The 27986-nt window shown below is 40.8% G+C and overlaps 3 protein-coding genes across 9 annotated transcripts in view; 2 read left to right on the plus strand and 1 right to left on the minus strand.

The window, feature by feature from the left end:
• The first annotated feature begins 3954 nt into the window (after nt 1-3954).
• On the plus strand, nt 3955-22674 carry tub (TUB bipartite transcription factor). Its single transcript, XM_044030349.1, is given in 13 exon segments — nt 3955-4294; nt 9066-9117; nt 10544-10706; nt 11898-12035; nt 13293-13445; nt 13567-13688; nt 17586-17777; nt 17911-18023; nt 19331-19445; nt 20167-20185; nt 20188-20256; nt 20259-20411; nt 20951-22674. Coding segments are annotated over 13 exon segments (1461 nt in total). The 5' UTR covers nt 3955-4256; the 3' UTR covers nt 21085-22674.
• ric3a (RIC3 acetylcholine receptor chaperone a) lies at nt 21652-27919 on the minus strand. Its single transcript, XM_044030354.1, has 6 exons — nt 27709-27919; nt 25486-25703; nt 25325-25403; nt 24831-24927; nt 24208-24365; nt 21652-24112 (listed from the first exon to the last, which is right to left on the minus strand). Exons 1-6 carry the CDS (start codon nt 27824-27826, stop codon nt 23355-23357), a joined length of 1428 nt encoding a protein of 475 aa, XP_043886289.1. The 5' UTR covers nt 27827-27919; the 3' UTR covers nt 21652-23354.
• LOC122772362 overlaps nt 26558-27986 on the plus strand; it is a 162237-nt gene continuing 160808 nt past the window's right edge. For all 7 annotated transcript variants that reach the window (XR_006360767.1, XR_006360769.1, XM_044030358.1 and 4 more), the window contains exon 1: nt 26558-26755. Coding sequence is in view for 5 of the 7 variants with exons in the window: in XM_044030358.1 (XP_043886293.1) it covers nt 26706-26755 (50 nt within the window). In the remaining 2 variants the exon portion in view is untranslated. The remainder of the gene's footprint in view (nt 26756-27986) is intronic.

The raw sequence follows: 27986 nt of genomic DNA on the forward strand, positions 1-27986 counted from the left end.
GAGAAGAAAGTCCCCGCGTTAAGAGCGGCACATAAATATGAACCTTCAAAGCGTTGGCGGAAAAATGCTTTACTTAACTCGCTTAAGGACTTTATACGACGATTCCCAGCCGGGTCTGAGCGTCTACTGCCTTCCTTCCAGTAAGCTCTAGCCTCGGGCTCAATGGCATCCAGCAAGAGAGCTTTCAGTCTCCGGGCCGATGGGTTCGTGAGTCCACTGTCTGCTGCTGAAGCTCTTCCTGGCTATTGTCCCAAGAAATCCAAGCGCCGATGGAGGAACCTAGAGATGTCGGATGACTCGGCTCCACAGCTGTACACAAGTGCAGCCTTTTTTTGTTTCCTTAGGAACTGAAGGTGACGCTCAGATCTATAGTTATAGTTAAGATATAACTGCTGGGCCCTGTGGTCGGTCTGACTGAGACAAGCAGACACAAGCCAGAGATCCATTTTCACATCAGTGTACTCCGTCTGTGCCAGAACCATTACTATAATTACTGATACTGCTGACCTCCTGTTGCCAACAATATCAGGCCTCTGTGTGTACATGTCCTGAACTGGACAAGATTTAATTTGTCAAGAGGATCTTATCGTTTGAGTTTCTTTAGGCCAGTGGGCTGAAAAGAAGAAAGACGACAGTGTTTGTGTTAAATCTAATGGGAGCGCTAATGCATGAAAGTAGGCGGAGCTTACCCGACACAGCAGGCTGCTCTGGTTGTGTCGATAACGGCCGCTACGGAGTGTTTGGCGCGCACACAAACAGCATAGCAGCTTGTCTAAGGCAGGGGTGTCAAAGTGGTTATAATTCAGGGGCCACATATAGTGTATTTGTACAAATTTTTGCACATTTTTGGTTTGAAGTATCTTTTTTTGCAAAATCTATTCTGAACAACCTGAAATGTGTTGAGGAAAACAAGTGCAATTTCAATTTCAGCAATATTATGCCCAAGTTTACCATTCCATTACCATTCAAGTGCATAACAACGTCTTGCAGATCACAGTGGATCTGCAAAGGCGCGAAACATTCAGTCGCAGGCTGAAGAATATAGCATTTCACAAATTCATTCTAAGGATAGAAAATAAATAGTGCGGCTGTGAGAGAAGTGCTTTTAACTGACAGCCATCTTGGAATTCTCACCTGGTGGTTAGGAAATCCGAGTTTAGTGGGCGTTCCCATTAAAGGAACGCCCTCATGACCGTGGAAATTCGGAACTCAGAGTTGCGACTACTAATGGAATGCACTTTGTTTCACTCTGATTCAGAGAAAATGATCGTCTGCATCTGCAGAAGTAGCAACCACAGTCTTTAACATGCACTTAAGTTATTTAAGTTTTCATTTCTTGTGCCGACCAACACGTATAGGATGAAGTTATCTGCAGGAGCAGTATGCATCGTGCATCCCTAAATGAAACGTCTACCTGCGTCTCACTTTCTCACTCTCAACTGACTAAAAACCCAAACTTCAAAGTCTTTTCCTCCAGCATCAAATATTTAGAACGGGAGCTGCTCTTACACCTGTTCCTCGGCGGAGTCCGTGTTCCATTTATATTCACTTTCATCAGCCGCTTTATTGACAATGTTTAGTCTGTGTTAAAGCTCTGCAGTGTATCACCGGCGCCGAGCGATGCAGAGCTGATGCTTGCTGACTCTGTGGCTTCAGTCCAAATTAGAATTGTTTTTCTTTCTTACAATCATCTTGATCATTGCACGAAATTAAAAAAAACGAAAGAAAGACAGCACACGGCTCTCCTGGGTTGCGTTACATAAAGTGCGCTTTTCTCCTTTGTAGTCTTGACGGGGGGGAAGACCGTGATTTCTCTTGTGCAATAACTGTTTTCTGCAGCAGCAGCTGAGGTGTGTAGGAGGGACACTGACTTACAGCCACATGCCGACTTCAGCACAACACAAACTGCCGTACACAGCTTTGTAATATGCTTCTTAATGTGAATTGTGATATTCCCTGCGTTTTTTGCTGTTTTATTTCTCCAGAAAAAGCTATTCATATCATTATTGTTAGTGCGTAACCTCATTGAATGTTCAAGCACGAGCCTGCAAGTGCTTTCTAACATTTTATTACATTTTATTCAGAATACGGAATATTATACCGTGAAATAAGACATTTAAATGATACATAGAGCCACATGGTTGGTGTACGCTCACAAAATTGTAACGTGTGTCAAGGATAACATTTATTGAGCGAAAGATCAATATTAGAACAAAGGTTTCACTTTTCTTTCACAAATGTGCTGCGCAAATAACATTTTTAAGAGTAAAAATGAAGTTTCATGTTGAGAAACTCGGGTGAATGTTCTCCAGGTGTCTCTTCAGTTAATAAGTTGAAGTCCAGAATAAACACGGATTTAAAGCAGCCTATGCAGCGGGTATATTATGGCCTATAGGCCGCTTTAAACCCAGATTATAAATGATTTTAGGCCAGACTATACGCCTTTAGGCCAGATTATCTTGTGTAAAGAGGTTTTGATTGACTTAAATCTTGAAATAAGACCACAATTTATTGCCTCAGAGATCAGAGATTAATACCACAGTTGTCAGTAGTTCACACATTTTTGTTTTCATTTTTGGCTAACATATAGATTATAAATACTCTGGTTTAGGCCAGATTATACCTGGGTTTATTCTGGGCCTTTCTTCATGCGCGGGTTCTCTCTGGGTTCTGCGGTTTCCTCCCACAATCCAAAGACATGCAGATTGTGATGGATTATGTAATGGAAAATGATATATATGAAATAAGACTCTCTGCTGAATGTCGCTTTAAAAGAAATGTTTTTCTCCGTTGCCTTTTACTAACCTTTCATTTTCTACTTGGTTTGCTTTGGCCGTTCACCACTAAACCCAGAGAAGCTTGTTTTTATTATTTGAAGGTGCCTGAATGCCGAGTGTTTAAAAAAACGACATGATCTCTGACCTTTTGAGGACGAAATGAATGCTACGAGCGCGTCCGCTCTCGACTCGTGTGTCTCAGAATGCACCGATGTTGCACCGATCGCCCCAAATCCATGTGATTAGAACTCAGGAGCGCCGTGCAACGCTTGGATGATGAAATAAAAAAGCACATGCACGGTTTGGCCCGCGGCTGTTGTTGCGAGGATGATGGAAATGTGCTTTCATGCCCGACAAGAGACGCATTTTGTTCTCGTTCCATTCTTCACCAAAGCGACTTACAGGAGAGTTTCAGGTGATTTTATCCCGCAGAAAAAAAAAGACTTTTACACGGAATGCTGGTGTGCGGCCGCGGAGTTGACGTGAATCGACTGCTTGTCAGCACTTTGACAGCGAAGCCTCTTGGTTTCACTGTCCAAAGATGGACTCCTGAATAAGTCGGGGGACGGGGTGGTGGGGGGACGGGGGGGGACGGGACGCACACACTGAGTGATGTGTGTCTGTGCGCTGACAGTGAGGGAGGGCGGAAGCAGATGTGTGCGAGGGGAGGTTCGGAGCTGTGGCACGATCACAGGCTGCCTTTGTCTGGCTGTGGAGAGGCTTGAATTAAAGGCGAGTGCGCACAGTCATATGCTAATGAATGCTACTCTTAGAATAAACAAATTATGGTTGGGAAAACACACATGTGATGCCCTGCTTTAAATTCCTAATGCAACACTGACAGAAAGTGAGAGAGAGAGAGAGAGTGTCTGGGGTGGCAATGAACAGAAATAGCATAGCAGCAAAATCAAAGGGGAGAGACAAACGATTCTCTATCACCTTTTTCCCTTTTCTGCACCCAGTGCCACGGAAGGTGATGCTGCACGAGAGATAATGAGAGATAGATTGGGCTAAGGAGGAGAGAAAGGGAGAGAGTGAGAGTGAGATTTGGGCAGAGAAGAAGGAAAGGAAAGGAAAGGAAAGGGTGGGGAGGGGGGGGTGGGATTTAAAGGGCAAGAAACCTGAGGGAGATTTAGATACCCAGTCAGTGCAGAGCAGGAGCAGGAGCACAGGCAGTGGGAGGAGGAGGAGGAGAAGCATTGACTGGAAGGCGGCGTACACATGGAGGAGAAGAAGACGACCGTTTCCTGTGCTCAGTGTGCACGGCGGAGACGCCGGACTGTGCGTTTGGATTGTTAGGTCGTCTGCAGCTCCACGGTCGGAGGACGCACAGGCAGAGGGATAAAGGCTCTGTGTGCAGAGGATGAACACACGATGTGGGCTCTCTGGCTGTGATCGCCGTCCTCACACCCTGTAGCCACTTGCACTGGTGCTGTTGCCATTAGCCCTCGCAGTTAGGCAGCAGTGACTGACAACAGGATGAGCTCCAAGCACTCCTCAGACTGGATCCCCTACAGGTACTGTACCACATGTACTGTACCTGTGTGTGTGTGTGACTGATGACACTGAATTGTCACAATACAAGCAAACAATGTGGAATTTCTTTTCCTGTTTATGTTCATTTAAAAAAAACAACAAAAAAAACCAAGGCTACGTGTCACGCCGAGGCTCCACAGGAACTGATTCATTTACACGTGAATCAATCTTAGAATTCCAGCTGCGTAAACTTGTGAGGAAGTCTGTTGCTCCCTCTGATCTTTCCTCTCTCTCCCGTGATGATCCCATCGTCGTCTGTGGTTAAAGAAAATGAAGTGTGATGTCATAAATGTCCAACACTCGCATTTACCTGTCTGTGAAGTTCCTGCCTCGGTTGTGTTTTACTGCGCGCGTCAGGCTATAGGAGCCAAATGAGTTTTATTGCATCCCATCGCGGCCGTAATTGTGTCACTTGTGGCCTCTTGTTGTCAGACCTATATCTGCTCTGGTGTCGCTGCTCTTACGCCACTGCCATGGTTTCCCGGCTCACTTTGATGCCATTGGCTCGCGGTTGCTATAAGTTACGGTGACAGTTCACACAGTTCAGGTGGACGGCGGCAGCAGCAGTATGGAATTCATTTTAAACTTCTGGGGAAAGTGGAAGTAGAGAAACGTACAGCTTGTGTCTCTTTTCCCCGGAAGAGAACGGATAAGAAATAATAAGAATAATTTAATTTCATAAATTCTCTCTGGCAAGGTCAAGGTCAGTGTGTCACGTTCTCACCGCTCTCCTCAGAGTGTGTTGAATGCTCCTCTGCAAGTGACAGTCACACCTATGAAACCCAGTGATGCATATGTGACTATTTAAAATGTGTGAAGAGGGCTCGTCACATTTATTTAAAGGTTTCCTCTTGTTGTTGTAAACCTGTGTCTGACCTGACTGTGCAGAAGGTTTTTAAAACCAATAATTAGGTTTTAATGTTCACTATAATGACAAATCCCTTCAGTATTTGACACTAAAGTATAATTTTTTCCCCTAAACCTGGTTCTAAAGCTAACTAGGGCTGCAACCAGCGATTATAATATATATAATATATAGTAATTTGGTCCAGAAAATGTCAGACAAATGTGGATCAGTTGATCTTATCCAAAAAACAAAAATGATTCAGCTCAAAGTAACCAGAACATATCCACATATAACTTGCTTTAATTCCATTAAAACGCTCAAAATAGTTGACGACGAATTCGGTAACCGATTAATGGAGGAACTGTTTCCTGCTACATGAACGCTGCCTCACTCTGCTGCAGTTTTCCACATACAGAGCTGAGCTAAAGAGCTGAGCCATCACCTTTTAATAAGTCTAACGACACTTCCATTTGCTGTTATAGTGGATTTAATCACTTTAGTTGCCATGACGGCGCTTTACAGTCGACCCCGGCACATTCCTTTAGGGGTAAAGGCCCTAAAGTACAAATGAAAGGGTTCTCGTGCAGCTATGAAAATGAAAAACCAAATCATTTGTACTTTAAAGCAATTATATACATGTACAGTACAACTTACTTATGATAGTATATTCCATTTATGCCACACTGGACCCTGAAGCTTTCAAACCTGACCGTGGAGTTTCTGTGAGTGCTCCGCGATTGGCTCTAATTTCTCAAAAGTGTCCTAAATGAACTTGTCAGGGTTCAGTTAATCTGTCATCGTTGAATCTGAGCTGTCGGTGTATCGGCTTTGGACTTTAAAGGGAAAACAAAGCGCTGTGACTATGAACCGCATCTCCGGTGTTTGGCAGGATCCAAACACGACCGGCGTGTCTCGGTATCATCGAGGGGGTTTGACCTCCGCTGAAAACTGTTTCATTATCTTCCCGTCTGATGCCTGTTCATGCACTTCATTACTCTGATTGCAGACGTGGAGTGATTTGTTTGTGTGTGTTTGTTTTTTATTGCACATTGTGTGTGTGGGCTGTAGTGCAGAAACACTTCATATTCATTGACTGATTTCACCGTCGCTGCACTTGACCTTCGTCACCATTGTGTCCTAAAAATGTTTCAAAACCACCTGTTTTATTTATAATGGGAACTGAAATGTAGAGCTAAAAAACAATAGATTACGAAATGAATCGTCATCTATTTTCATCCGTTTCAGGGTTTTTTTCATTATTAAAACGAGATTTCTGATCGTTTTAGCTTCTTGAATGTGAATATTTTCTGGTTTCTTTGCTCCGTATCACAAAGAAATGACTAAAATTGAACGATTTTTTCTTTTTGTGGACAAAACGGATCAAAATTTGTCTGCATTTTCTGCAAAATATGAGTTCGCTGCAGCTCTACTGTAATGAGAATTATTGCTGTTAAACAAACTAACAGACAAAAGAACTCTACGTGACTGGTCGGTATATTGGAGCAATCAGACCTGCAATTATTTCAAATATTTTCTGCACTAATATTAGATTTTCACGTGTTGTTTAGACAGAGACATGATAGAAAAGATTACTTAGGAAACTGAACATGGGAAAAACAATTACTGTGAAGGAACAAAAACTGACGAGTTTTGTTTTTCCAAAACATCAATTATTGTTGCTGGAAAAACCCTTTATTTGATCAGTGAAATCAGCAGACGCTGCTCCCCCGCGCCTCCATCTCTGCTCCTCTTACTCATTGTTGCCAGCTCTTCAGGAGGAAACTACTCATTGCCCTCTAATGAGGAGCCAGGGCTCGTAAAAGCTCTGCTGGTGACGACACGGAGCGGCCAGTCACAAGCGCTGGATAAACACACATAAATGTCTTTTTCTTTACGATATATGAATCTATTCTCCTTTTAGTAAATGCAGCGTATACAGATTCTGAGAGAGCAGAGCAAACACAATCCACAGCAGCACAGAAAATCCACGATGTCGCTTTGAAAAGTCTTTAAAAACGTGTTTTTCTTTCTTTTGTTTTGAATAACGTCGGTATTTCTGCACTAGTTTAATGTGGACAATGGTTTCCTGCATTGTTGTACTAGTTTTTATTATATTGCCGTATTTAGTCGTTCTCTGCATGAAATGAAGTTTTACAATCTAGTTTATTATATTAATAATCATCATTGCTGCACAAGTCAAAGAGTTGAGGACAGAAATGGATGAAATTCATAGAATTTATACATTCAGGATTAAAAAAAGACCACAATTGTTATCCTTGGAGTGCATTGATGCTTCATTTGTTCTTCTTCTTCTTATTATAATAATAATATTATGCATTGTTGAAGTTATTTCACCACTGCACGACTAAAGCAACACGACAGACGAGCGTCACACCACACACACACACACACACACAGAGTCATTGATGTGAGTGTTTGTGCTGTAAGAGGCTTTTATTCTGCGCCGCAGAGACAGAGAGAGAATCATGTGGTGAAACTGAATCACGCAGACATTCATCTCTCGCCATCATTGCTCGTGCGACGCTGACCTCCAGTCGTTTGCTTTGGCCACGGACTCGACGCCTGGGTGCAGGGCAGTGCACAAAATCAAATAACGTGCGGCTCAGTCGTGGTGGCGTTCTCTGCGGAGGAAGCCGTAAACCCTGTTGCGTTTGAACTCTCCGCGCGCTGCAGCTGCCGGGACAACATGGCGCTATTATCGCGCCCGAATCCTCCTCATTTCCTTTACGCCAGATATTGAATTTCCTGAAGAGGTTGTTTTTTTGTTTTTTTTTTTAGAAATGTAGCATCTGTCGACACTAACAGGATCATGTCGGGGAGAGCACTTAATCCAGGAGGAGCGCTCCGTTGATGCTGCTTTATCTGCTGAGTGGTGATCACGTCCTCCATTAAAGAATTTGCATAAGCTTCGTGTTTTTGTCGCCAGTTTTTGACCCATTCCTTGTGACGGCGCACAACCACAAGGTCAGATGAATGTCGGTGTGTGTCAGAGAAGCAGAGCGGAGCCAGGACTCAAAATCCTGAAGTTATTACAGGAAGGGTTTGATGCCTTTCTGTGCGCCCCTTTAATATTTTCCCTTTAGTAATGAAAGGACGTCCTACATCCGTCCATTCTCTACCGCTTAATCCTCCACATGAGGGACGAACAAGTCTCCAAGTGATGAAGTGGTGGGTGTTATTGATAGAGGCCAAAGTCTATCATTCACCTCAAAGGGATGAATCGTCTTTGCAGCGTCTGAGACTCTCTGTCTGTGCTTTTATTGTGACATCCAGCATGCTGCTGCTCATGCCTTCCCTTAGACTTTGACTCAAGTGTGACAGTGATGGAAAACCGTAGCTGTTGTTATGGTAACCGTGACGCTTCCTGAAGCTGTTTTTAAATGCAAATTATCATACGATGGCCTTTCGAACGTTAATCCATAATCCACACGGCTTGGGAAAACTATGATGAATCCTACAGCCGGATAGGTTTTTGTGGAAATGGAGAAGTGTTTTATTGTGCGAGGAGTCTCTGAGTCCATGTGCTCCATAATAATGAAATGAAATGATGTTTCTTTGCCTTTTAATGAACTTGAGTTATCCAGAAAATGTGACACTGTTCGCTGAGTGCTGTTCGCTTTGGAATGAAGCATTTTTAATCAATGCATTTTTACTTTAGCGACGTGGATCGAAAGTAACTGAGTCGCTGAGACAAGTGCGACAGACCAGTGTGAATAAAAGCATCTCGTAATATAAAGAACTGCAATTATTACTTTAGTATCTCAGATTTGAAAAGCACTGTAACCTCGTGCAACATTTCAGAGGGAAATGAATGAACCAAATGTCCTTTCATGTCATAATCATCATCAACAAGCTGTCAGCATATAACATTTTTTGTTTTGCAGCACTTTAGATGACGAGGGCACCAACCTCCGGCAGCAGAAACTGGACAGACAGGTACGTACAGACAGGACAGACAGGACAGGTACGTCGGTCTTCGTCCTGCTGTTTCTGAAAATAAGAAAATGTCCAGGAAATACCAATTAAGGCAGTTTCGTCACGACGTGCAGTAAACGCTCACCGCACCACGAGACCACAAATGGACGACGAGGACTTCTGTTGTGATGAGATCATGTTTTAATGCTCTTCTTTTTGCTTATTTTAACCATAAAATGATCCTGTAAGTGCTCATTTGTCCAGATTAACGTTCAATATCCTGGCACTCAGTTACAGTTTACTGCATCTTAAAATAGTGTATTAACAGTTTAAAATGAAGAAAAATAAAAGTTTATGTGGAAAAAACACTGCAGTTGTACACGAACAACCAGATTTAGTGTGTTAAATTTGAAATTTCAACAGTATAAAACATATTTAAAGTAACATTTGTTTGAGTTTTTGTCTCTGATACGCTCAGTGTTAAAGGGTTAATTAAATCTATAGGGTAAAACATGGTTAAAAAACCCCATTATTATTATTATTATTATTATAATAATAATCAAAGCTTTATTAATTAGAATAAAGTCAGTGAAAATGCCATTAATCGCCTAGTAACTCACTTAATCTCAATTAACTCAGCGTTAGACATGCAGAAATAAAAGAAGCGTTTATTGATTAATGGTTTTACAGGATGAGGTTTGTTATTCGTCGCGTCGTCAGAAAGTAAATTACAACGTGAAACATGTTCATTCTAATCTTTATAATGCACACGGCTCACGTGACGCGTCGTTTCCCCTCGGGTGCGGAGTCTTAATGTTTAAATCCATGCGCTGGCTGATTGAGCCCCGCGTTGTCGCCGTCACTGTCTCGGCAAAGACGTTGGCCTCTGAGGACATGTCTCGTGTCCACTAATAGAAACAATCAATATTTGATTAGCTCTCTCTCTCGTTGGAAGACTCGCGTCGTTAGGACAGGTTGTCCAAATGAAAAGCCACAGAGCGGTTTATATCGCGCCGACGTTATCGTCCTCAGATATCGGCACTGTTTCAAAACCCCAAACTAAATGAGTCGTCGACTATTTTCATTAATCGATGAATCGGTTTGAGTGTTTTTAAGGATTTAAAACAAGTTTTCAGCTCCTTTAAATGTGAATATCCTCTGGTTTGGTTGCTTTATATAACAAAGAAATCATTAAAACGGAATAATGACAAAACATCATCCTTTCTAGGTGATGAAACGATGAATTGAGAAAATAATCAGATTAATTGATTATCAAAATAATGAGTTAGTTGCATTGCGAGGGAAATAATGTAAAGATTTTATTGTGCATGATATCTCTTTAATTATGTAGTATTTGAAACGTGATTTCCAACCATAACCAGCGAGACATTAATGATTTAACCCTTAATAACAATAACGCATAATAAGACGCTGTAACTTCTTCCAGCGAGCGCTCCTGGAACAGAAGCAGAAGAAGAAGCGTCAGGAGCCCCTGATGGTGCAGTCGACCGTGGACGGCCGATCCCGCGCTCGCCGCACCAAGCAGAGCGAGGAGCAGGCGCCGCTGGTGGAGTCGTACCTGAGCAGCAACAGCAGCACCATCTACCACGGTGAGTGCCTAACTGCCTACAACTCACTGTTACATGACGCATAATTACCCCCACACATCATTATTACATCTTACAAGCTGAATAATAAGGAAATATGCGAGGCTATTATTGCTTTTTCTTTTTTTAAATGTGGGTTATGCAGATAAATACATCATACTCTACCATCTACTGAATGTGACTGATGAGCTCTTTTATCAGTTTAATTGATTTTAATCAGCAGTTCCCATTTCCCTTCATGCCTGGAGTTGCAACAAAAAAAAAAGTCTGTGCAATCATTTCCTTTTTGGGACATTTATCACATAAGTGTGTCGTGTTTAACAGTAACCCTTAGAATATGGAGCATCGCAGCTGCTTTTTTCCATTATTATGTTTAAACGTACAGTTTACACAGAGGGTGTAAGAATAGAATGTGCAATATAGAGTTTCTTATATCCCTTTTTCCAGGAGTGTCAAACTCAAATGGGCCACTGAGCATCAAGTCTGGTCCAAATGAAAACACAATATTCCACCATGATATCGCAATTAAGATATTCATGATGATATTTCATGATGATTATACTTTACAATAGAAGCACATTTATGATGCAAAAGCATGTAATTGATTGGGGGGCTGAATGTGGCCCACGGGCCGCCAGTTTGACACCTCTGATGCAAAAAATGGAAATTTGGAAGTTTAAAGTTCACTTGGCTCGTTTTTATGAACAAAAAGAATAGAAAAAATGGTCTATTTTGTGACTTCTGCATAATTATTGCTACTTTATATCGTTATAAAATCTTATCATAACTTCACACAAGAGGACACATTTTTTAAAGCCTGAATAAGTGACCTTTTAACACTCCCGCCCCCCAGGATGTCCATATAAGGAGTGGAGTATTATTCCCACCGCAAATTACCATGGCTGCACCTGCGAGCACTAAAGGTTAAGCAGTGTTTATTGGCATAAATGCGTTCAATTCCTAATAATTATGTATTTGTATCACGTATCAACACTTAAATATAAAATATTGTTTGGTTTTCTTAGCCTTTAATATTTAATGTTCAGGCACTGGCCTCGCCATCTTGCTCCGCCCTGTTTCTACAGCAGCTGTAGTCTGCAAACGAGTAAACAGCTGCAGTCTCACCCTCAAATGTAGATTTAATGCATCTCAACCCCTTTTTCTCTTCCCCTGCCTTCCTTTCACCCCGTGAAGTGCAAGAAGCCGAACAGGAGGAGGTGAAGGTGACGGCGGACGCGCAGCCGCCTCGCTCGGCCAAGAAGGGCAAAGCGTCGGCCAGCTCCACTCCGCAGACGGGCAGCGACAAGAAGGAGAGGAGGGGGAAGCACAAAGGTCAGTCCTGCCAGTGATGACACACACGGGGGGCTGTCGGGCGAACGCGAGGACCGCGAGAGAAGTGACACGAGCGGACAGGCGCGCTGCGGGAAAGATGACGGGGTGAATTAGAGAGGAGGAGATTGCAGAGGGAAATAAAAAAACAAGGGAAGGCTGGAGATTCGGGCTCAATGAAGCACTCGATTATTGATTTAACCAGTTTGAGTAAAGAAAATAAAGAAATGTTCTCCGTTTTCTGACATTGTAAGAATTTACTGGCATTAATAATTGGTTTCTACAGTATTCTATGTGTTCATATCTACACACCACAGACAGAGATTAAAGTCACTGGAGAGAGAAGAAGCAAAATCCTCCTATCATTATTATTATTATTATTATTATTATTATCCAGCAACTGAAGTTTCTGCTGTCTGCAGATAATAGAAAGCCTCCGCTGTGGCGACACACTTGTCTGTAATGTTACATGACAGCGTGAGTGTCTGTCAGAACAAGTGACGCAGCATCAGCAGAGATGAATGATGAACGATGAATGATTCAGAGGCAAAGCTCTCGTTGTTTCCTCCGTTTAAAAACAACCCAAAACACTGGTTGTGTGTGTATTTTTACAGATTTATTACAGGAGGACACTCGGTTTCCCACAACAGAGTCAACACATTCCCTGTGTGCATCACTACCAACGTCTAATACACACAGAGTCGCCAGAAACAGAGACTCTGAACCTCGTCCTATTAAAACCTCTGAAGCCTCATAACCACATATTTATTCATCTTTGTAACGCACGTATATAAAACACTCGCTCATCTTCGTGAATGACTTTGTCCCAGAAAAGGAGAGGGAAAAAAAGAGCTAATGAGATTCCACTGGAAGATTAATCAGGGCAGCAGTGTCAGAGTCACATGACTGATGGCGGCCGTCTCCTCTTCTGTTCTCGCCTGTTTCTGTTTCCTGCAGCACACGAGCAGGAGCCGTGCTTCACGTGCACTCACATTGTACAAAGTTACTGAATAATTTAAGCAGCCTCCCACTGAAATGAAATATCCGACTCACGACACGCGAAACACCTACATGCACATGCAAACCTCACTTTCATCGTATGACTTGTGTTTATTTCTATGAGAAAAGCATTTTGACTACATTCCTGATTTATTTTTTTTGCCTTTATTTCCATCCATCTTGAGATGAGATGATAAATCACTGAACAGCTTCACAGTTCCGTTCTGACGCAGTGTGACTGTGTGACCGTGCTTCCCGCAGCGATCGACGGCCTGGGCTCCCAGTCGGATGACGGTCAGATCCAGATCCTGACCGTGGGTCATTCCACGGCGGACGACAGCGAGGGGGAGCCCGTCATGAGCTGCACCCAGTCGCACAGCAAACAGGACCTGCGCGTCACCATGCTCAAGAAAGGTACCGTGTCACTACATCACCAGACGTCACGGCATTCTGGGCCGCAGCTGTGAAACACAGTGACTCACGTTAGAACTGGCACTGACATGCTGTCGTCGTAAACACACATTTGTCTGTGAAGGTATATCCAGCAGTATGAATTTTGACGAAGAAGAGGACGACGAAGACGAGATCAGCTCCAGTTCCTCGCAGCTCAACAGCAACACGAGGCCGGGCTCTGCCACCAGCAAGAAGTCGTGCAAGGTAAAAGCTCACAGGACACATTTGTCTCATCATTTCTGCTCCTAATGTCTGTTTTAATGACTGTTACGTGTTAATAATGTGACGCAAATCCTAAAATTATTGTTGGGCTTTTGGTATCTGTCATTTAGTTGCCACTCTAATTTGTTTTTGTTGGATATTTTGTGCTTTGTGTGTCACTGCATGCAGATAGTGGAACATTTACAGACTCTGTATTTGCCTCCATAAGAGTTGGAAAGAAAGGTTGGAAAAGGCCAAACTTTTTTTTATTAATTTAATTTAAAATTTAATCTTAAACATTACGAGAATAAAGTCGTAACCTTATGAGAATAAAGTCGTAACATTATGAGAATTAAGTCTTAATACTATGAGAATAAAGTCGTAACATTATGAGAATTAAGTCTTAATACTATGAGAATAAATTCGTTACATTATGAGAATTAAGAATAAAGTAACATTATGAGAATAAGTACGTAAAGTTATTATGAGAATAAAGTATAAAGTCGTAATATTGAGAATAAAGTCATTATGAGAATAAAGTCGTAACATTATGAGAATAAAGTCGTAACATTATGAGAATAAAGTCGTATAAAGTCATTATGAGAATAAAGTCGTAACATTATGAGAATAAAGTAAGTCATTATGAATAAAGTAATATGAGAACAAATTGTATAAAGTCGTAACATTATGAGAATAAAGTCGTAACATTATGAGAATTAAGTCTTAATACTATGAGAATAAAGTCAACATTATGAGAATAAAGTCGTAACATTATGAGAATTAAGTCGATAAAGTCGTAACATTATGAGAATAAAGTAAATTATGAGAACAAAGTTGTATAAAGTCGTAACATTATGAGAATAAAGTCGTAACATTATGAGAACAAAGTTGTATAAAGTCGTAACATTATGAGAATAAAGTCAGAACATTATGAGAATAAAAGTCGTATAAAGTCGTAACATTATGAGAATTAAGTCTTAATACTATGAGAATAAAGTCGTAACATTATGAGAATTAAGTCGTATAAAGTCGTAACATTATGAGAATAAAGTCGTAACATTATGAGAACAAAGTTGTATAAAGTAACATTATGAGAATAAAGTCGTAACATTATGAGAACAAAGTTGTATAAAGTCGTAACATTGAGAATAAAGTCGTAACATTATGAGAATAAAGTAGTATAAAGTTAACATTATGAGAATTAAGTCTTAATACTATGAGAATAAAGTCGAACATTATGAGAATAAAGTCGAGAAAAGTAACATTATGAGAATTAAGTCTTAATACTATGAGAATAAAGTCGTAACATTATGAGAATAAAGTCGTAACATTATGAGAACAAAGTTGTATAAAGTCGTAACATTATGAGAATAAAGTCGTAACATTATGAGAATAAAGTCGTGACATGAGAATAAAGTCGTAACATTATGAGAATAAAGTTGTAACATTACGAGAATAAAGTTGCGACATGAGAATAAAGTTGTAACATTATGAGAATAAAGACGCAACATTATGAGAATAAAGTCTTAATTTATGAGAATAAAGAATAAAGTCGTAACATTATGAGAATAAAGTCGTAACATTATGAGAATAAAGACGTAACATTACGAGAATAAAAACTTTATTAATCAAGTAAAGACGATCACCTGTATCCTGCGACAGGATGAGAAACGCGTAGCATTTTGTGAAGTTACATTGTGGTTTGGTATTTCCAAATAAGGAGATACTTAATCTTTTTGCACATCAGCACCACGTTATCATTAGCATCAGCTTTGAAAAGATTGTGCAAGAAACTGAGTTTGTTTCGAAGAACAAGGAAATTATCTCTTTTCTGGTAATGGCTGATAGTGTTAGACTTCAAGGCTACTGCTGGTTACATCTGCGTGCTCTTCTCAACGATTAGATTGATAATTCCACTTTTGGATCCAGAAGAAGGAAACTACAGCGTACACGGTCTCCAACTTTTTCTGAAACCCTCTGTATCTCGTGATCTTGTCACGCTCATAAAACTCTCATCGCTAGTTTTTCACAACTCCACTGTGGTGGAAATGTAGTCAAATGTCTTTTTTCCAGTTCTCTCTCCGTGTCAGATGAACGTTTCTGAGTCAGGCGCTGGTTCCTCTCTTGTTACGCCTCAGAGAAATTCTTTTGTTTATGACTGGGAAAAGTTGGAGACTTCACAGTTGACAGTGTTACCGTCTCCTCCACCACCTACGAGCTGGTTTATCTCCCACAGAGTGACAGTTTTGTAGAGTTAAAAGTTGCGGGGTTGTTGTTGCTGCGCTGGCAGAATAATAATCCTTCTCCTCCGCTGACACCAGTTCTGTGGAGCTGTTGAAACGCTCTCGTTGTTACCCAAGCACAACTTACATGTCACTGTAATATTCCTGTGATTTTCACTTTTTAAAATAAAGTAAACACAATTTTTACGAGATCAAAGTCGTAATATTCTGACCTGAGAATTGCAGACTTGGAGGAAATTGCTGCTTTTGTGGAGGGGAAAATACCCGGAACTGTTTCCCTAGTTTATCATATGAATCCATAATGGCATAAGGCGTTGGGGCCTCTGCAGGTGTATTGCTCGCCGGACCTCGACTCCTTCTGGATCCAAAATCTTAATTATCAGTCGGATTGTTACTTGAGAAACCACAAAACCCTCTGAATGACCCGCTGATGCATCCACCGATAACCCGGTAACGGTCGACCAGCTAGTTCCTCCAATTCCGCCTGGTTCTTTTTGTGTTTTCTTTTAAAAGTCCTGATACTTATGACAATGTGATGCTGATGTGCCAAAAGATTAAGTATGTCCTTGTTTGTGAAACCTATTCTAAAGTACAAGTCCACCAAATGCTCCACGGCCCTCGTTTTAACAACTCTCCTCCCATATTATGACTTTATTCTCATACATTTACGACTTTATTCTCATAAATTAAGACTTTATTCTCATAAATTTACGACTTTAATCTTGTAAATTTACAACTTTATTCTCATTTACAAGAATAAAGTCATAAATTTAAGACTTTGTTCTCGTAAATTAACAACTTTTTTCTTGTAAATTTACAATTTTATTCTTGTAAATTTACGACTTTAATCTTGTAAATTTAAGACTTTATTCTTGCAAATTTACAACTTTAATCTTGTAAATTTAAGACTTTATTCTTGCAAATTTGCGACTTAAATCTTGTAAATTTAAGACTTTATTCTTGCAAATTTACAACTTAAATGTTGTAAATTTAAGACTTTATTCTTGCAAATTTACAACTTTATTCTCGTAAATTTATAACTTTATTCTCGTAAATTAGTACTTTATTCTCGAAGTCTGTGAATTTTTTTGTATTGATATTAATCTAAACATTTCCAGTCACCATTTTATGACGTTGTACACTTTAGCATCTTTTCTATAACTTCTATAACCTCTGAAATATCAGAGCGAGGCAGGAAGTAGTCAGTATTACTAGCTAGCCACTAGCTAGTGTTGGCTTTTGATTTTTTTTTTTATGTTTTTGTGTGGATTTGCCAGTTATGGATCATGATCTACTCTTTCAAAACAAACGAGACAACAAGACAACAATCTCCACCATTCCACGTTAGACCCCTAGTGGCCTACTGCAGTTACATACTGTGCTTTTAAATTGCAGAACCTAACATGCACAGTTTACTACAGAATACAGAATACTACGCTCCTTTTCAAATGGAATCTTTCATTCCGCTCTTCTTGCCTCCTCTGTCACGACACCCGGTCCTTATTTTAGAGCGTGTGTGCTATATCTCACTCCCCGTGGACGATTTGAGCCTCAGTCTCATTCCTCTGTTCTAATGAAAGTCGAGTCCAATGCGTCCGTCTCATCGGTCCAACACCTCACGTGATGTGGGCTCTTCTCACGTGCTCCTCTCGTACAGGAGGTGGCCTCAGCACCCACCCCGCCGGTCAACGAACCGTCCATCGACGTGGACGACCTTGAAGAGTTTTCCCTGAGACCCGCGCCGCAGGGGGTCCGAGTGAAGTGCAGAATCACCCGGGACAAGAAGGGCATGGACAGAGGCATGTATCCCACCTACTACCTTCACCTGGAGAGGGAGGACGGCAAGAAGGTGAGACGGGAGTGTGCACGTGGTGAATCGGTGCGAAGAAAATATTCACATGTCTTTGTTTTCCTTCTGCTGAGCTTTACATAAACCTGCGTGCGTCCAAATACTAATTTGTTCTGTGCCTTGCTCGTCGTAGGTGTTTTTGTTAGCTGGCAGGAAGAGGAAAAAGAGTAAGACATCTAATTATCTCATATCCATTGATCCCACTGATTTGTCCAGAGGAGGCGAGAGTTTCATTGGTAAACTGAGGTAAGTCCTTGGTGGCTGCAAGCGATCTACGCGATTCTTTATTTTACTTTGGCACTGTCGTTGCAGTTTGAATCCGAAGCCTGTGCTTTGTGTCTTTCAAGCCTTGAATTTAGCATTGATGCATTTGTGTGTGAACATGAATAATGGATATTAAACCTGACTTCTGAAACCCGGCCAGTCCGTACGGAGTTGATTTCATGAGCGAATGAAAACAGATTGCGTAATGAACGCGTGACAGTGAGCTGACGAGGAGTGAATCCTAATCAAATCAGCATCTAACTGTTAATCTATGAATATTGAACACCCTGGAGTGCTTTTATAGCACCTCCATATGAATGTTGACATATTAAAGAGCCTAATGGCGTGTACTTCTGTAGCTCCAGAAATGAAAATGTATAATTAAAATGTTAAAAAAGCATCTGTGACATCTTTCTATAAAGCATTTTCCATAAATACATTACATGCACATGGAACAGTCAGATTGGTAGGAAGCGAGCGGAGACGTTATCCTCTGTGACAGCCTGAAGGCTGTGTTAGTGGCTCCATGGAAACTCCCGTGGAGTCTAATCAAATATGGCTCTTGCGCAGCCTTTAATCTTCAGCGCTGTCCGCCTGACCACTGGTCGATGGGCCGCTCAAACCATCCCAGTGCAATCACGGTCCCACTTGAATGATGGAGATCTAAATTCAAATCAGCGGTGACCTTTCATCTAGTGATTCTCGTGTGACGCTCGCGGGGAGGCTGGTCACGAAGGGGCGCGGCCGACGAGGGTTGCATAAGGAGACCACACTCCCCCATTATTAATAAATGTAATAACTGCCCTCTTGCAAAAGAGTAATAATAGTGTCAGAGAATTGATTTACAGCACTGCTGTTACGGCATGATTTGCACAGAACTGCAGTGGTGCAGTGCCGCGTTTCCCCCACCAGAGGCAGTGTTCAAAATCAAATCATTTAAGACAGAGTGCAACAACTCCTACTTTTTAACAAGCACATCAGGGAACTACGGTGGCCTGCACATACCAGAAAGGTATTGAATTGACTGATTTGTCCCTTGGGGGCTACTGTAGAAACATGACAGCACACAAACGCTACAAAAACATTTATACACTATAGCAATTCAAGTTTACACAGCAATTATAAGCTGTACAAACATACTTTTGGGGTGTTTAATTGATTTCTGCCAATAAATCTTGTACTTTTAAGGTCACAGGGTCAGAAGATAACAACATTATTGTAAATACATGGTATGGCTTTTGTATCCAACGTCACAAGCCGTATGAAAGTGTGTTACTCTTTCTTTGCAGGTCTAACCTGATGGGAACCAAGTTTACCGTCTATGACAGCGGCCTGAACCCCATGAAGAGCACCACCAGTCTTGAAGCGAGCAATCTGCGCCAAGAACTCGCCGCCATTTGCTACGTGAGTAACCTTCTCATCACAAATTAATAATACTACTACTAATAATAATAATAATAGTAAAATTAATATATATATATATAAATATGTAAATAAAATATTATGTTCTTTCCTGTTAAGTGGGAAGCAATTATTATCTCACTGCATCAGTGTAAATATTGCATCTTTCTTTATAAAATCACTTTTATCATGTGCTGTATATATATATATATATATATATATATATTTATATAAAACGTCACTGCATTTCCCTTCAAAAATAGCTGATTTTTACTCGGATAATCACATAAAGTCGGGATATTGCATTGAAATCAATGGACATCAGCTTTTTTTCCGTCTTCTTATGTGTTGTTGAGTCAAAGTTTTGATTCATTTTATATCACATTTTTAGTAGTGATATAAATAAAACAAAATATAAACAAAAATAGAGCGTTTTTCTTTTCTTTTTGCTCATAAAACGAGTGAACTTTGAACTGCGACGTATTTTCCAAATGTCACAAATTCCGTTTGTGACATCTTGAGTAGTTTTTGCTCAGGTGTGTTTGTGTAGTTGGTGAAAATGAAAGAAATGTTTCATCAGATTGCCTGAAAAAAGGCTATAAGACGCTCTATATTCTCATAACCTCTGTATATACTGTATGTTGAAACATAGTAATGGAAAAAAAGCAGCCGAAATGCTCTGTGTTTTAAATCTGACATGAATTCTTTGACGTACGCTCTCCAGGAAACCAACGTCTTAGGATTCGCAAAATGAGCGTACCTGGCAGAGATATGATCAGACGTCGTGACGACTTGATCCATGAGGGTGATCGACCAACAGGTGGCAGAACAAAAACACGGAGAGCGTGATCGAACTCCACAACAAGACGCCCGTGTGGAACGACGACACGCAATCCTACGTCCTCAACTTCCACGGCAGAGTCACGCAGGCGTCCGTCAAGAATTTCCAAATCATCCACGATAATGACCGTGACTAGGTATTACTGGTTTTTATTCAAGTCCTGGTCTCAAGTTAAAGTAAAAAAAGCAGCTTGTTCAAAAGTTTAGTCAGAGTAAAAGTCACTTTTTAAACAAGGTTTTCTTTCATGTCGTGCAAAGAGGACAAAAATGGGGACACAAATCTCACATGAATTTTTTTTAATTAAAATAAAACATAATGAATCAGTCAACATGGGTCAAAGGTCACAAATGCTTCCAATTTCTCACTCATGGACCTTCGTTCGTTCACCTGTCCTCATCATTCAGGCCAACGTGAAATTACACAGAGATTACTTTACAAAGGACACAAGAAACCTACTCAGTTACAGTAACGCAGTACTAAAATAAGTAAATAAGTAATACATATTTTACAAGTTTACATATAAAACTATGTGCTACTTTTGTTAATGGATTATAGACATTCCCTAATAGAATGGCCCTTATTTTTATTTAATAATTCAGGTGACAAATACAAAGAAAAGGAAAAAAATGAGGACGCTTAATGAAATGTGTGTCCCGTTCTTGTGCAGCCGACTATATTGTGATGCAGTTCGGTCGTGTGGCGGAAGACGTCTTCACCATGGACTATAACTACCCCATGTGCGCCCTGCAAGCCTTTGCCATCGCCCTCTCGAGCTTCGACAGCAAGTTGGCCTGCGAATAGATCCCCAGCCTGAGATTGAGAACCGCGCGTTCGCCTGTCCTCAAAACAAGGGCTGTTACCGTTTCCCCCGGGATGGGACGAGATCCCAGAGATCTTCAAACCCCCTTTCTCCTTGGAAGCACTGCATTTCCCAAAATGCTTCACGGGCCTCAAATTTTACATGTATGTGTGTGTGTGTGTGTGTATGTGTGTGTGTGTGTGTGTGTGTGTTTGGGGGCGGGACTTCAAAATGGTCAGCGGAAGCAAAGAAGCACAAAGAGAAAAAAAGGAAAATCCACTTCCAAGAATTCTAATCCATTGGTTTTGGTAACTCTCGTCCTTTTGTACTGTAACGGCATTAACAGTCAGACACTGTTCATTCATGTAGTAGTGGGAGGAGTTTAACCTTTCTTTATCTGTATAATACTATAACTAACAGCTCCACGTCTGTGAGTTTTGAAGGTGACTGGATTTTATATAGCCTGCCACGCGAAAAGAAAACACACTTCCTACAAGCATGAACACTTATACAGTTACCTGTGTGGTAAAAAAACAACAAAAAGATAATAACATGCATGTTACGCGATATTTATTTTGTTATTTATGTATTTATTACATGTTTATTTAGCATCCGTCAGTATTGGCTCTGCCGAGCTGCAAGCACACACACACACACACACACACACACAGTGTCAGTCATGGACTTTGGATATGAAACCGGGGGGGTCGGAGGTCGCACTGTGTTGTGTGCCGTATATATACGATATCGTGCCAGTGTCATGTTATAGTGAATGTATCGGACGACGGCGCACTTTACTTTGAAGCCTGTCGTGGGAGAGATAATCACAGCTGTACATACATTATTGTGCCTTTGAAGACTAACTCCAGTGTTACGCTGTGGCAGGAAAAGGAAGTGCACACGTGTTCTCTTGTAGCTGCTTTGAATGAAAAAGGGTCAAAGGTGACTGGGGGGACCCTAACCCGCGGAGGCGGACTGAGGCCGACGGGGTCGCAGACATTACCGAGACGAAGAATCATTCACAGAAAACAACAACAACAACGACTTCCACACTGATTGACTTACAGTGTGAATCTGCCACAGCGAACACACACATTTCATCTCTGATTATTTCTGCATTCCTCATCTGTTTCCTCCATCACTTGTTTTATCGCTGTTCCTATTTTTACTTCATATATTATTCCCGTTCACAAATATACTATGATATTTTGTATTTTATGACCATTTAAAAAAACAACAACAACAACAACAACAAACAAAACTACTGAAAGAAGGCAAAGAACAATCTCTGATACCGCTATTGTTACTGTGGTTTACGAGGAAATCTTTATCAGAAATGTGCTATTCTTGTACTCAGCTGTGTTCTATTATTAACTATTTTAAATTTCTATTTGGAAAAAAAACAAAACAAACGTTAATACTCTTGCTGTAAAGTCTGCTTTTCATACATGTGTCCAGGAGCCAGAACCTTCTTTCATTTTCTGTTTCTATTGCTCTCGTTGTTATGTACATTTAATGGTGTACAATTTACTGTGGTGGTATAGACACAATCCTTTGACCATGGGAAAAAAAATAAAAACTCTCTAAGTCAACACGTGTTTAGTTCTTTCAAGTGTTTTAAATGTCATATTTATTTATATAAAGACGTAAAAATGCAGACGTAATGAAGAGGGAAATTGCTTTGAGTGTGTACGGAGCTTCTCACTGGGCCACAGACGGTGTGAAGCTCACTATCGTAGAGTCAAATTCACACATACAAGCACATTTACACTCACTGGCCATTTTATTAGGTACACCTAACCATGACCTCCAACCATGTACCCACTATTCCTGCACACTTGTGTGTAAAAAAACGTGTGTATTTTAAATTTCATCACACAAAGTACCCCCTACACCCGCTCCGTGTACCCCCGGGGGTACAAGTTCCCCAGTTTGGGAATCACAGCCCATTTTCTGTTGTTCTGCTACTGTTACTGTCGTCTCAGACCAGTTAGATATTTGCATTTAGAAGTACGGGTGTACCTAATAAAATGGCCAGTGAGTCCATATTGCTATTGAATGTACAGGTATGTATAGAAACATGTAAAGAATAGCAAAAACACAGTACAGCTGCAGAGCTATTGTTAAAATATCTACTGTATATAATATAAAATAATCATTTTCTATATTGCTGACGTGTAAGGAGTTTGAATCCTACAATTAACTCAACATGTTTGATGTTCACTGACTTACAGGCTAAATTAAAGGGATTTTAGACAAAGGTAAAACGTCCTCATGTCTCTCTCCTGTTCCTCATCCTCAGCCCACTCACTCCCACCTCTTTACTGCCACCTACAGGAGCAGACACTAACACGTACTCCTCTTTATCCTCCTCCTCTTCCTCCTCTTCTTCCTCTTCCTCTGGGTCCGGGCAACCATCGCTGCTGAACTGCAGGCTCTCTGCTTCCATCACTGGATCCTCTTCATCAGCTTCTTCCCTCTCTAATTCCTCCACCTCCTCCTCCTCCTCCTCCTCCTCATCCTCTTCCTCCTCCTGTTCCTCCTCCTCCTCATACACGCCCTCTTTAGGGTAGTGGAACACATCTTTGTGGTCACTGAAGCTGATCTGTTTCCTCCCTCCGCTGTGACACTGCAGCTCTCTGCTCACCTCCAAACCGAGTCTCTCCTGCTTTCTCTCTGCAGCAGGACGTGATAAACGAGGGCTGAGCAACAGTCGTTTCTCTGCCTCCTCCTCCTCCTCCTCCTCTTCATCCTCCTCCTCTATATTTTCCTCTGCTTCTTCTTCATTCTCACCCTCATCCTCCTCCTCTTCTTCCACATCCTCCTCTCCCTCTTCCTCCCCGTCGTCTTCTTCATCCTCCTCACGCACGATGGAGAGCTTTCTTGCCATCACCTCCTCCTCCTCCTGCTCCATCCTCTCAGCCAGGGCCTCGGCAGTGGGTTGGTTACAGGTTGCCTCCACTCTGACCATGTCAAACACACATCTGTTATAGGGGTCGTCATACTGTGGGTAGGTCTCCTCTGGGTAGCCTGTGTAGGTGTTCAAAAGCAGACATTATCTGAAATACAGTATGACAGATAGAGTGGCCGAAAATGGCTTTTTTTGGTCAGATTTAGACGTGCACCTTCCCAGTCTGCACCGTACGACACCTCCTCGGCCTCCATCTCTGGCGACGCCCCCTCCAGCCGCCCCTCCTGCATCAGCTGTGTGATCTGACGGAGTTGCCGGAGTAATTTCTCCTCCTTCTTTGAGGTGGAAGATTTACTCTTCCTCCGTTTGCCACTAGAGAGCAGCACAGACACGGTAACAGGAAGTGACATTCATTCAAACACATGTCAAACAGTATGTATATGTATGTATATACACATATTTATATACATATATGTATATATGTATATATAGATCTAGTGGTGGTGAGCATTGGTTTGTGTTTTCAAATGTATGTTAGCCAATAATTGACTGTACTCAGTCATTTACTGAATGCATAAAGCTGAGCCCCCTTGTAACCCCCCCCTCTGGTTCCGGCTCTGTGTTCTAAAAGTCCACCGTAGTTTGTTTATTTATTTTTGAGGCGAGGTAACTTGATAAGTGTGGTAATAATCAGTGAATCAGTGGGGGGAAAAAAAGCTGGAATGACATTAAACATATTATCTCGTGGGCCGGATGTGGCCCGCAGGCCTTGAGTTGGACACCTGTGCCTGATACAAAGCATTTTCTCCAAAAATGAACCGTGCATAAATGAATTACCTTGCAGATTTAGAGCGCTTTGCCGAGGCGATCCTGTCCAACTTCGTCTCCGTCTGCAGGAGTCTCTCCTGGAGTCTGACCAGCTCGTAATCTGTCACTGCAGGATTTAGAGATGGATACATTTAGAGCTGCAGCTCGCGATTAATCCAGTAATCGTTTGGTCCATAAAATGTCAGAAAGTGTAGAAAAATATTGATCAAACCTGGAAATCTTGTTTTTGTCCACAAATGATTCAGTTTGAATGATTTCTTTGTTTATATGGAGCAAAGAAACCAGAACATATTCACATTTAAGAAGCTAAAACAATCAGAATCAGATGATCAGATGATCAGATGATCAAAATAGCTGATTATTTGAGTAATTGTTGGAGGTATTGTGATTACTTTGTACCATCACAGTGTCAGACTGAATAAACACCATTTATCATTAAGAAATATGGGTTTCCTGTCACTATTATCCTGCTGAAGTTCATGCCGTCACAAAATCGTACTTACTGAATGTATTCTGCGTGTTTGTCTTGATTATTGTGCTGTAGATCCCTGATTTAGTTGTCTTCGTCGTCTTACACGTCAGCTGTGAACATGAAACATGGAAAAGTCGTCTTTGTTTTGTTGCCTAAATAGTTGCTTATCTTATTTTACGTCACAATAATCACCTTGTGGATTATATAGATGATGTAAAGGAGGATGCCAAAACCATAAATGGGAATGACTTGAGCCATCAGGTTGTATTTTGTTCCTCGGCCGACTCCTTTCATTTTGGCCATGGCCTCTGCGCTGTGCGTCATGGAGTGCAACACTTCCACACCCCACTGTTTGGAGTCTTTCGGCAGTGACAGCTGATTCATCACAGGCGGGTAAAATCCAGGTCCAACTGGAAGAGAGAGAGGAAAAAACAGCCAATCAATCAACAACTGGGGCATAAAATTCCCTGTAAACACTTCACACTGACCTCAATCTCAATCAGGAGGGTTTTTCATTTCAGAAATCAGCCGAGCAAAAAGTGGGAGAAGTGTACGATGTTCAGTGAGTGCTTGCATCCTTAAATTAAATGTCCTACAATATCACCATTTAAACCATTCTGCTTAAATAGTGGATTCTGGAGACTGTCCCTCAAGTGTTGTGACTTTTAGCCTTTAATTTACTCTTAAATGTGGTAAAGTACATTAATTATTTCAGATAAAACTTCAGTTAATATTCTGCCTGTTTCATCTTCATAAACAGGAATGATGTCATGTTATTTGTAGGATGTGTCTGAAAACTGCAGCTCTGGGTGTAATTTTAATTCTAAACGAGCAAATGCAGCTCATGCAATTTCCCCTTGGGCATTCATGAAGTACTCTTATTCTGATTAAATTAAATTAAATTAAATTAAATCAAATCAAATTAAATTAAATTAAATTAAATTAAATTAAATTAAATTAAATTAAATTAAATTAAATTAAATTAAATACATTAAATTAAATTAAATTAAATTAAATTAAATTAAATTAAATTAAATTAAATTAAATTAAATTAAATGCTTAGATTTACACATACTATGAGTATGAAGTCATTTAACAATATTTTGAACGTGACTCACTACAGATATTAAAATGGGAATAAAACAAAATGAGACAGTACGAATGGGATTTTGTTTTGTCAAAGACCTGCAATACCACCGCGGCCCACCAGTGGGCAGTCAAGTGAGACACACCTGCAGTGACGTGTAAGTGAACAGGTGAAGAAGAAGAAGAAGACGCATTTGTTTGTTCGTCGTTGGAAAAATCAAAGCATTTAAAGAGACTTTTCCACGGGAGAATGAGGAGGTTTGGACACAAACAACAAACAAACATTCATCTGCTGCACAAACGTTGGATTTAACTTCACCAACGAGATGGTCAAGCAACAACAGACACGCAGCTGGATAGACACATGGACGTGGAGGTAGGAAACAGTCTCTCAACACAACTTAAAGAGAGTTAGACCGAATCTGTGTTTTCTTCCTTTTGATTGGTGTTTATTTTCTCACGGTGACGGAAATGACTTTGATACTTGGATTATTATGATCACCATTATTATATTATGTATCAATCAATTGATTGATATACAGATCTGTGTGAGTCAGCATTGACATAAATGAAGTAACACTACTGGACTATAATCACATACAGAATGTCTGTGTATAGAAATCCATACAATAAATGCATGTCCTAAAGCAATCTCATTGTTTACATTGCACCACAATATTTTAATGAAATAATTCAGCATTTTTCTATTGGGTAGACAAATAAAAAATAAACCCATAGAATCATTTTACCCACAGATTTAAGTGAATTTTAAGTGAAAAACAGAAGAGTTGTCAATATACATGTGTACATTCAAACCCAAATATATATATATATATACACACATATATGTATACACATACAATTTCCTTGTAATTATATATAATTACTCAGTGTATTCGTATTCTGTGTCGTAATTGATTCCATTGGCTTTAATATACTGTTAAAACTGCTTTTCATTGAATCGTCTTTTGGTTTCCCTGCGTTTGTTCCACACAGAAACGCCGTAGCGAATTCCTTCTGTGATAATATTAATATTAATTTGCCAATGAAAGCAAATTCTGGTTCCTGTAACACAAACAAACAAACCGCTCTTCTTGGCTCAACTCGCTGTGAACCCTGCGTCACTCTCACTGGCTTATATTGGAATAATCCCACAGAATATTTGACTCACACTCCCTAAATACACACATCTTAGCATGTTTTGTTGAATTCTCATCCGTTGTGTAATGTTATGACGTGTGTAACACTAAGGATGGTGCTCAGGCCTGCTCCACTCAAAGATGGAGGTAGCTGGGTGGATGATGATCTGATATAAAGCACCTTACTTACCCTCAGGATGCTCCATCGCCTTTTTCCCTCTGGGTAAAAACATCCTGGGCAGGAACAGAGACACGCAGAGCACGGAGCAGGATATGAGCGTCACCTTCTGGCAAGTGGTTATTGACATTTTTGCCCCCGAAAACAGACAGCGTTCATGCGTTTGTGTCACTCGAAGAGTAAAGCTCGTATCCTCTGATGACGTTTCCTGTCCAGATTAGAGCAGATTAGAGCCGATGCATTCAAGTGCTATTTGTGATGATAACTGCAAAGCCTCAGTGGGCTGAACG

This window comes from Solea senegalensis, linkage group LG7 (assembly GCF_019176455.1).
Source record: "Solea senegalensis isolate Sse05_10M linkage group LG7, IFAPA_SoseM_1, whole genome shotgun sequence".
NCBI lineage: Eukaryota > Metazoa > Chordata > Actinopteri > Pleuronectiformes > Soleidae > Solea > Solea senegalensis.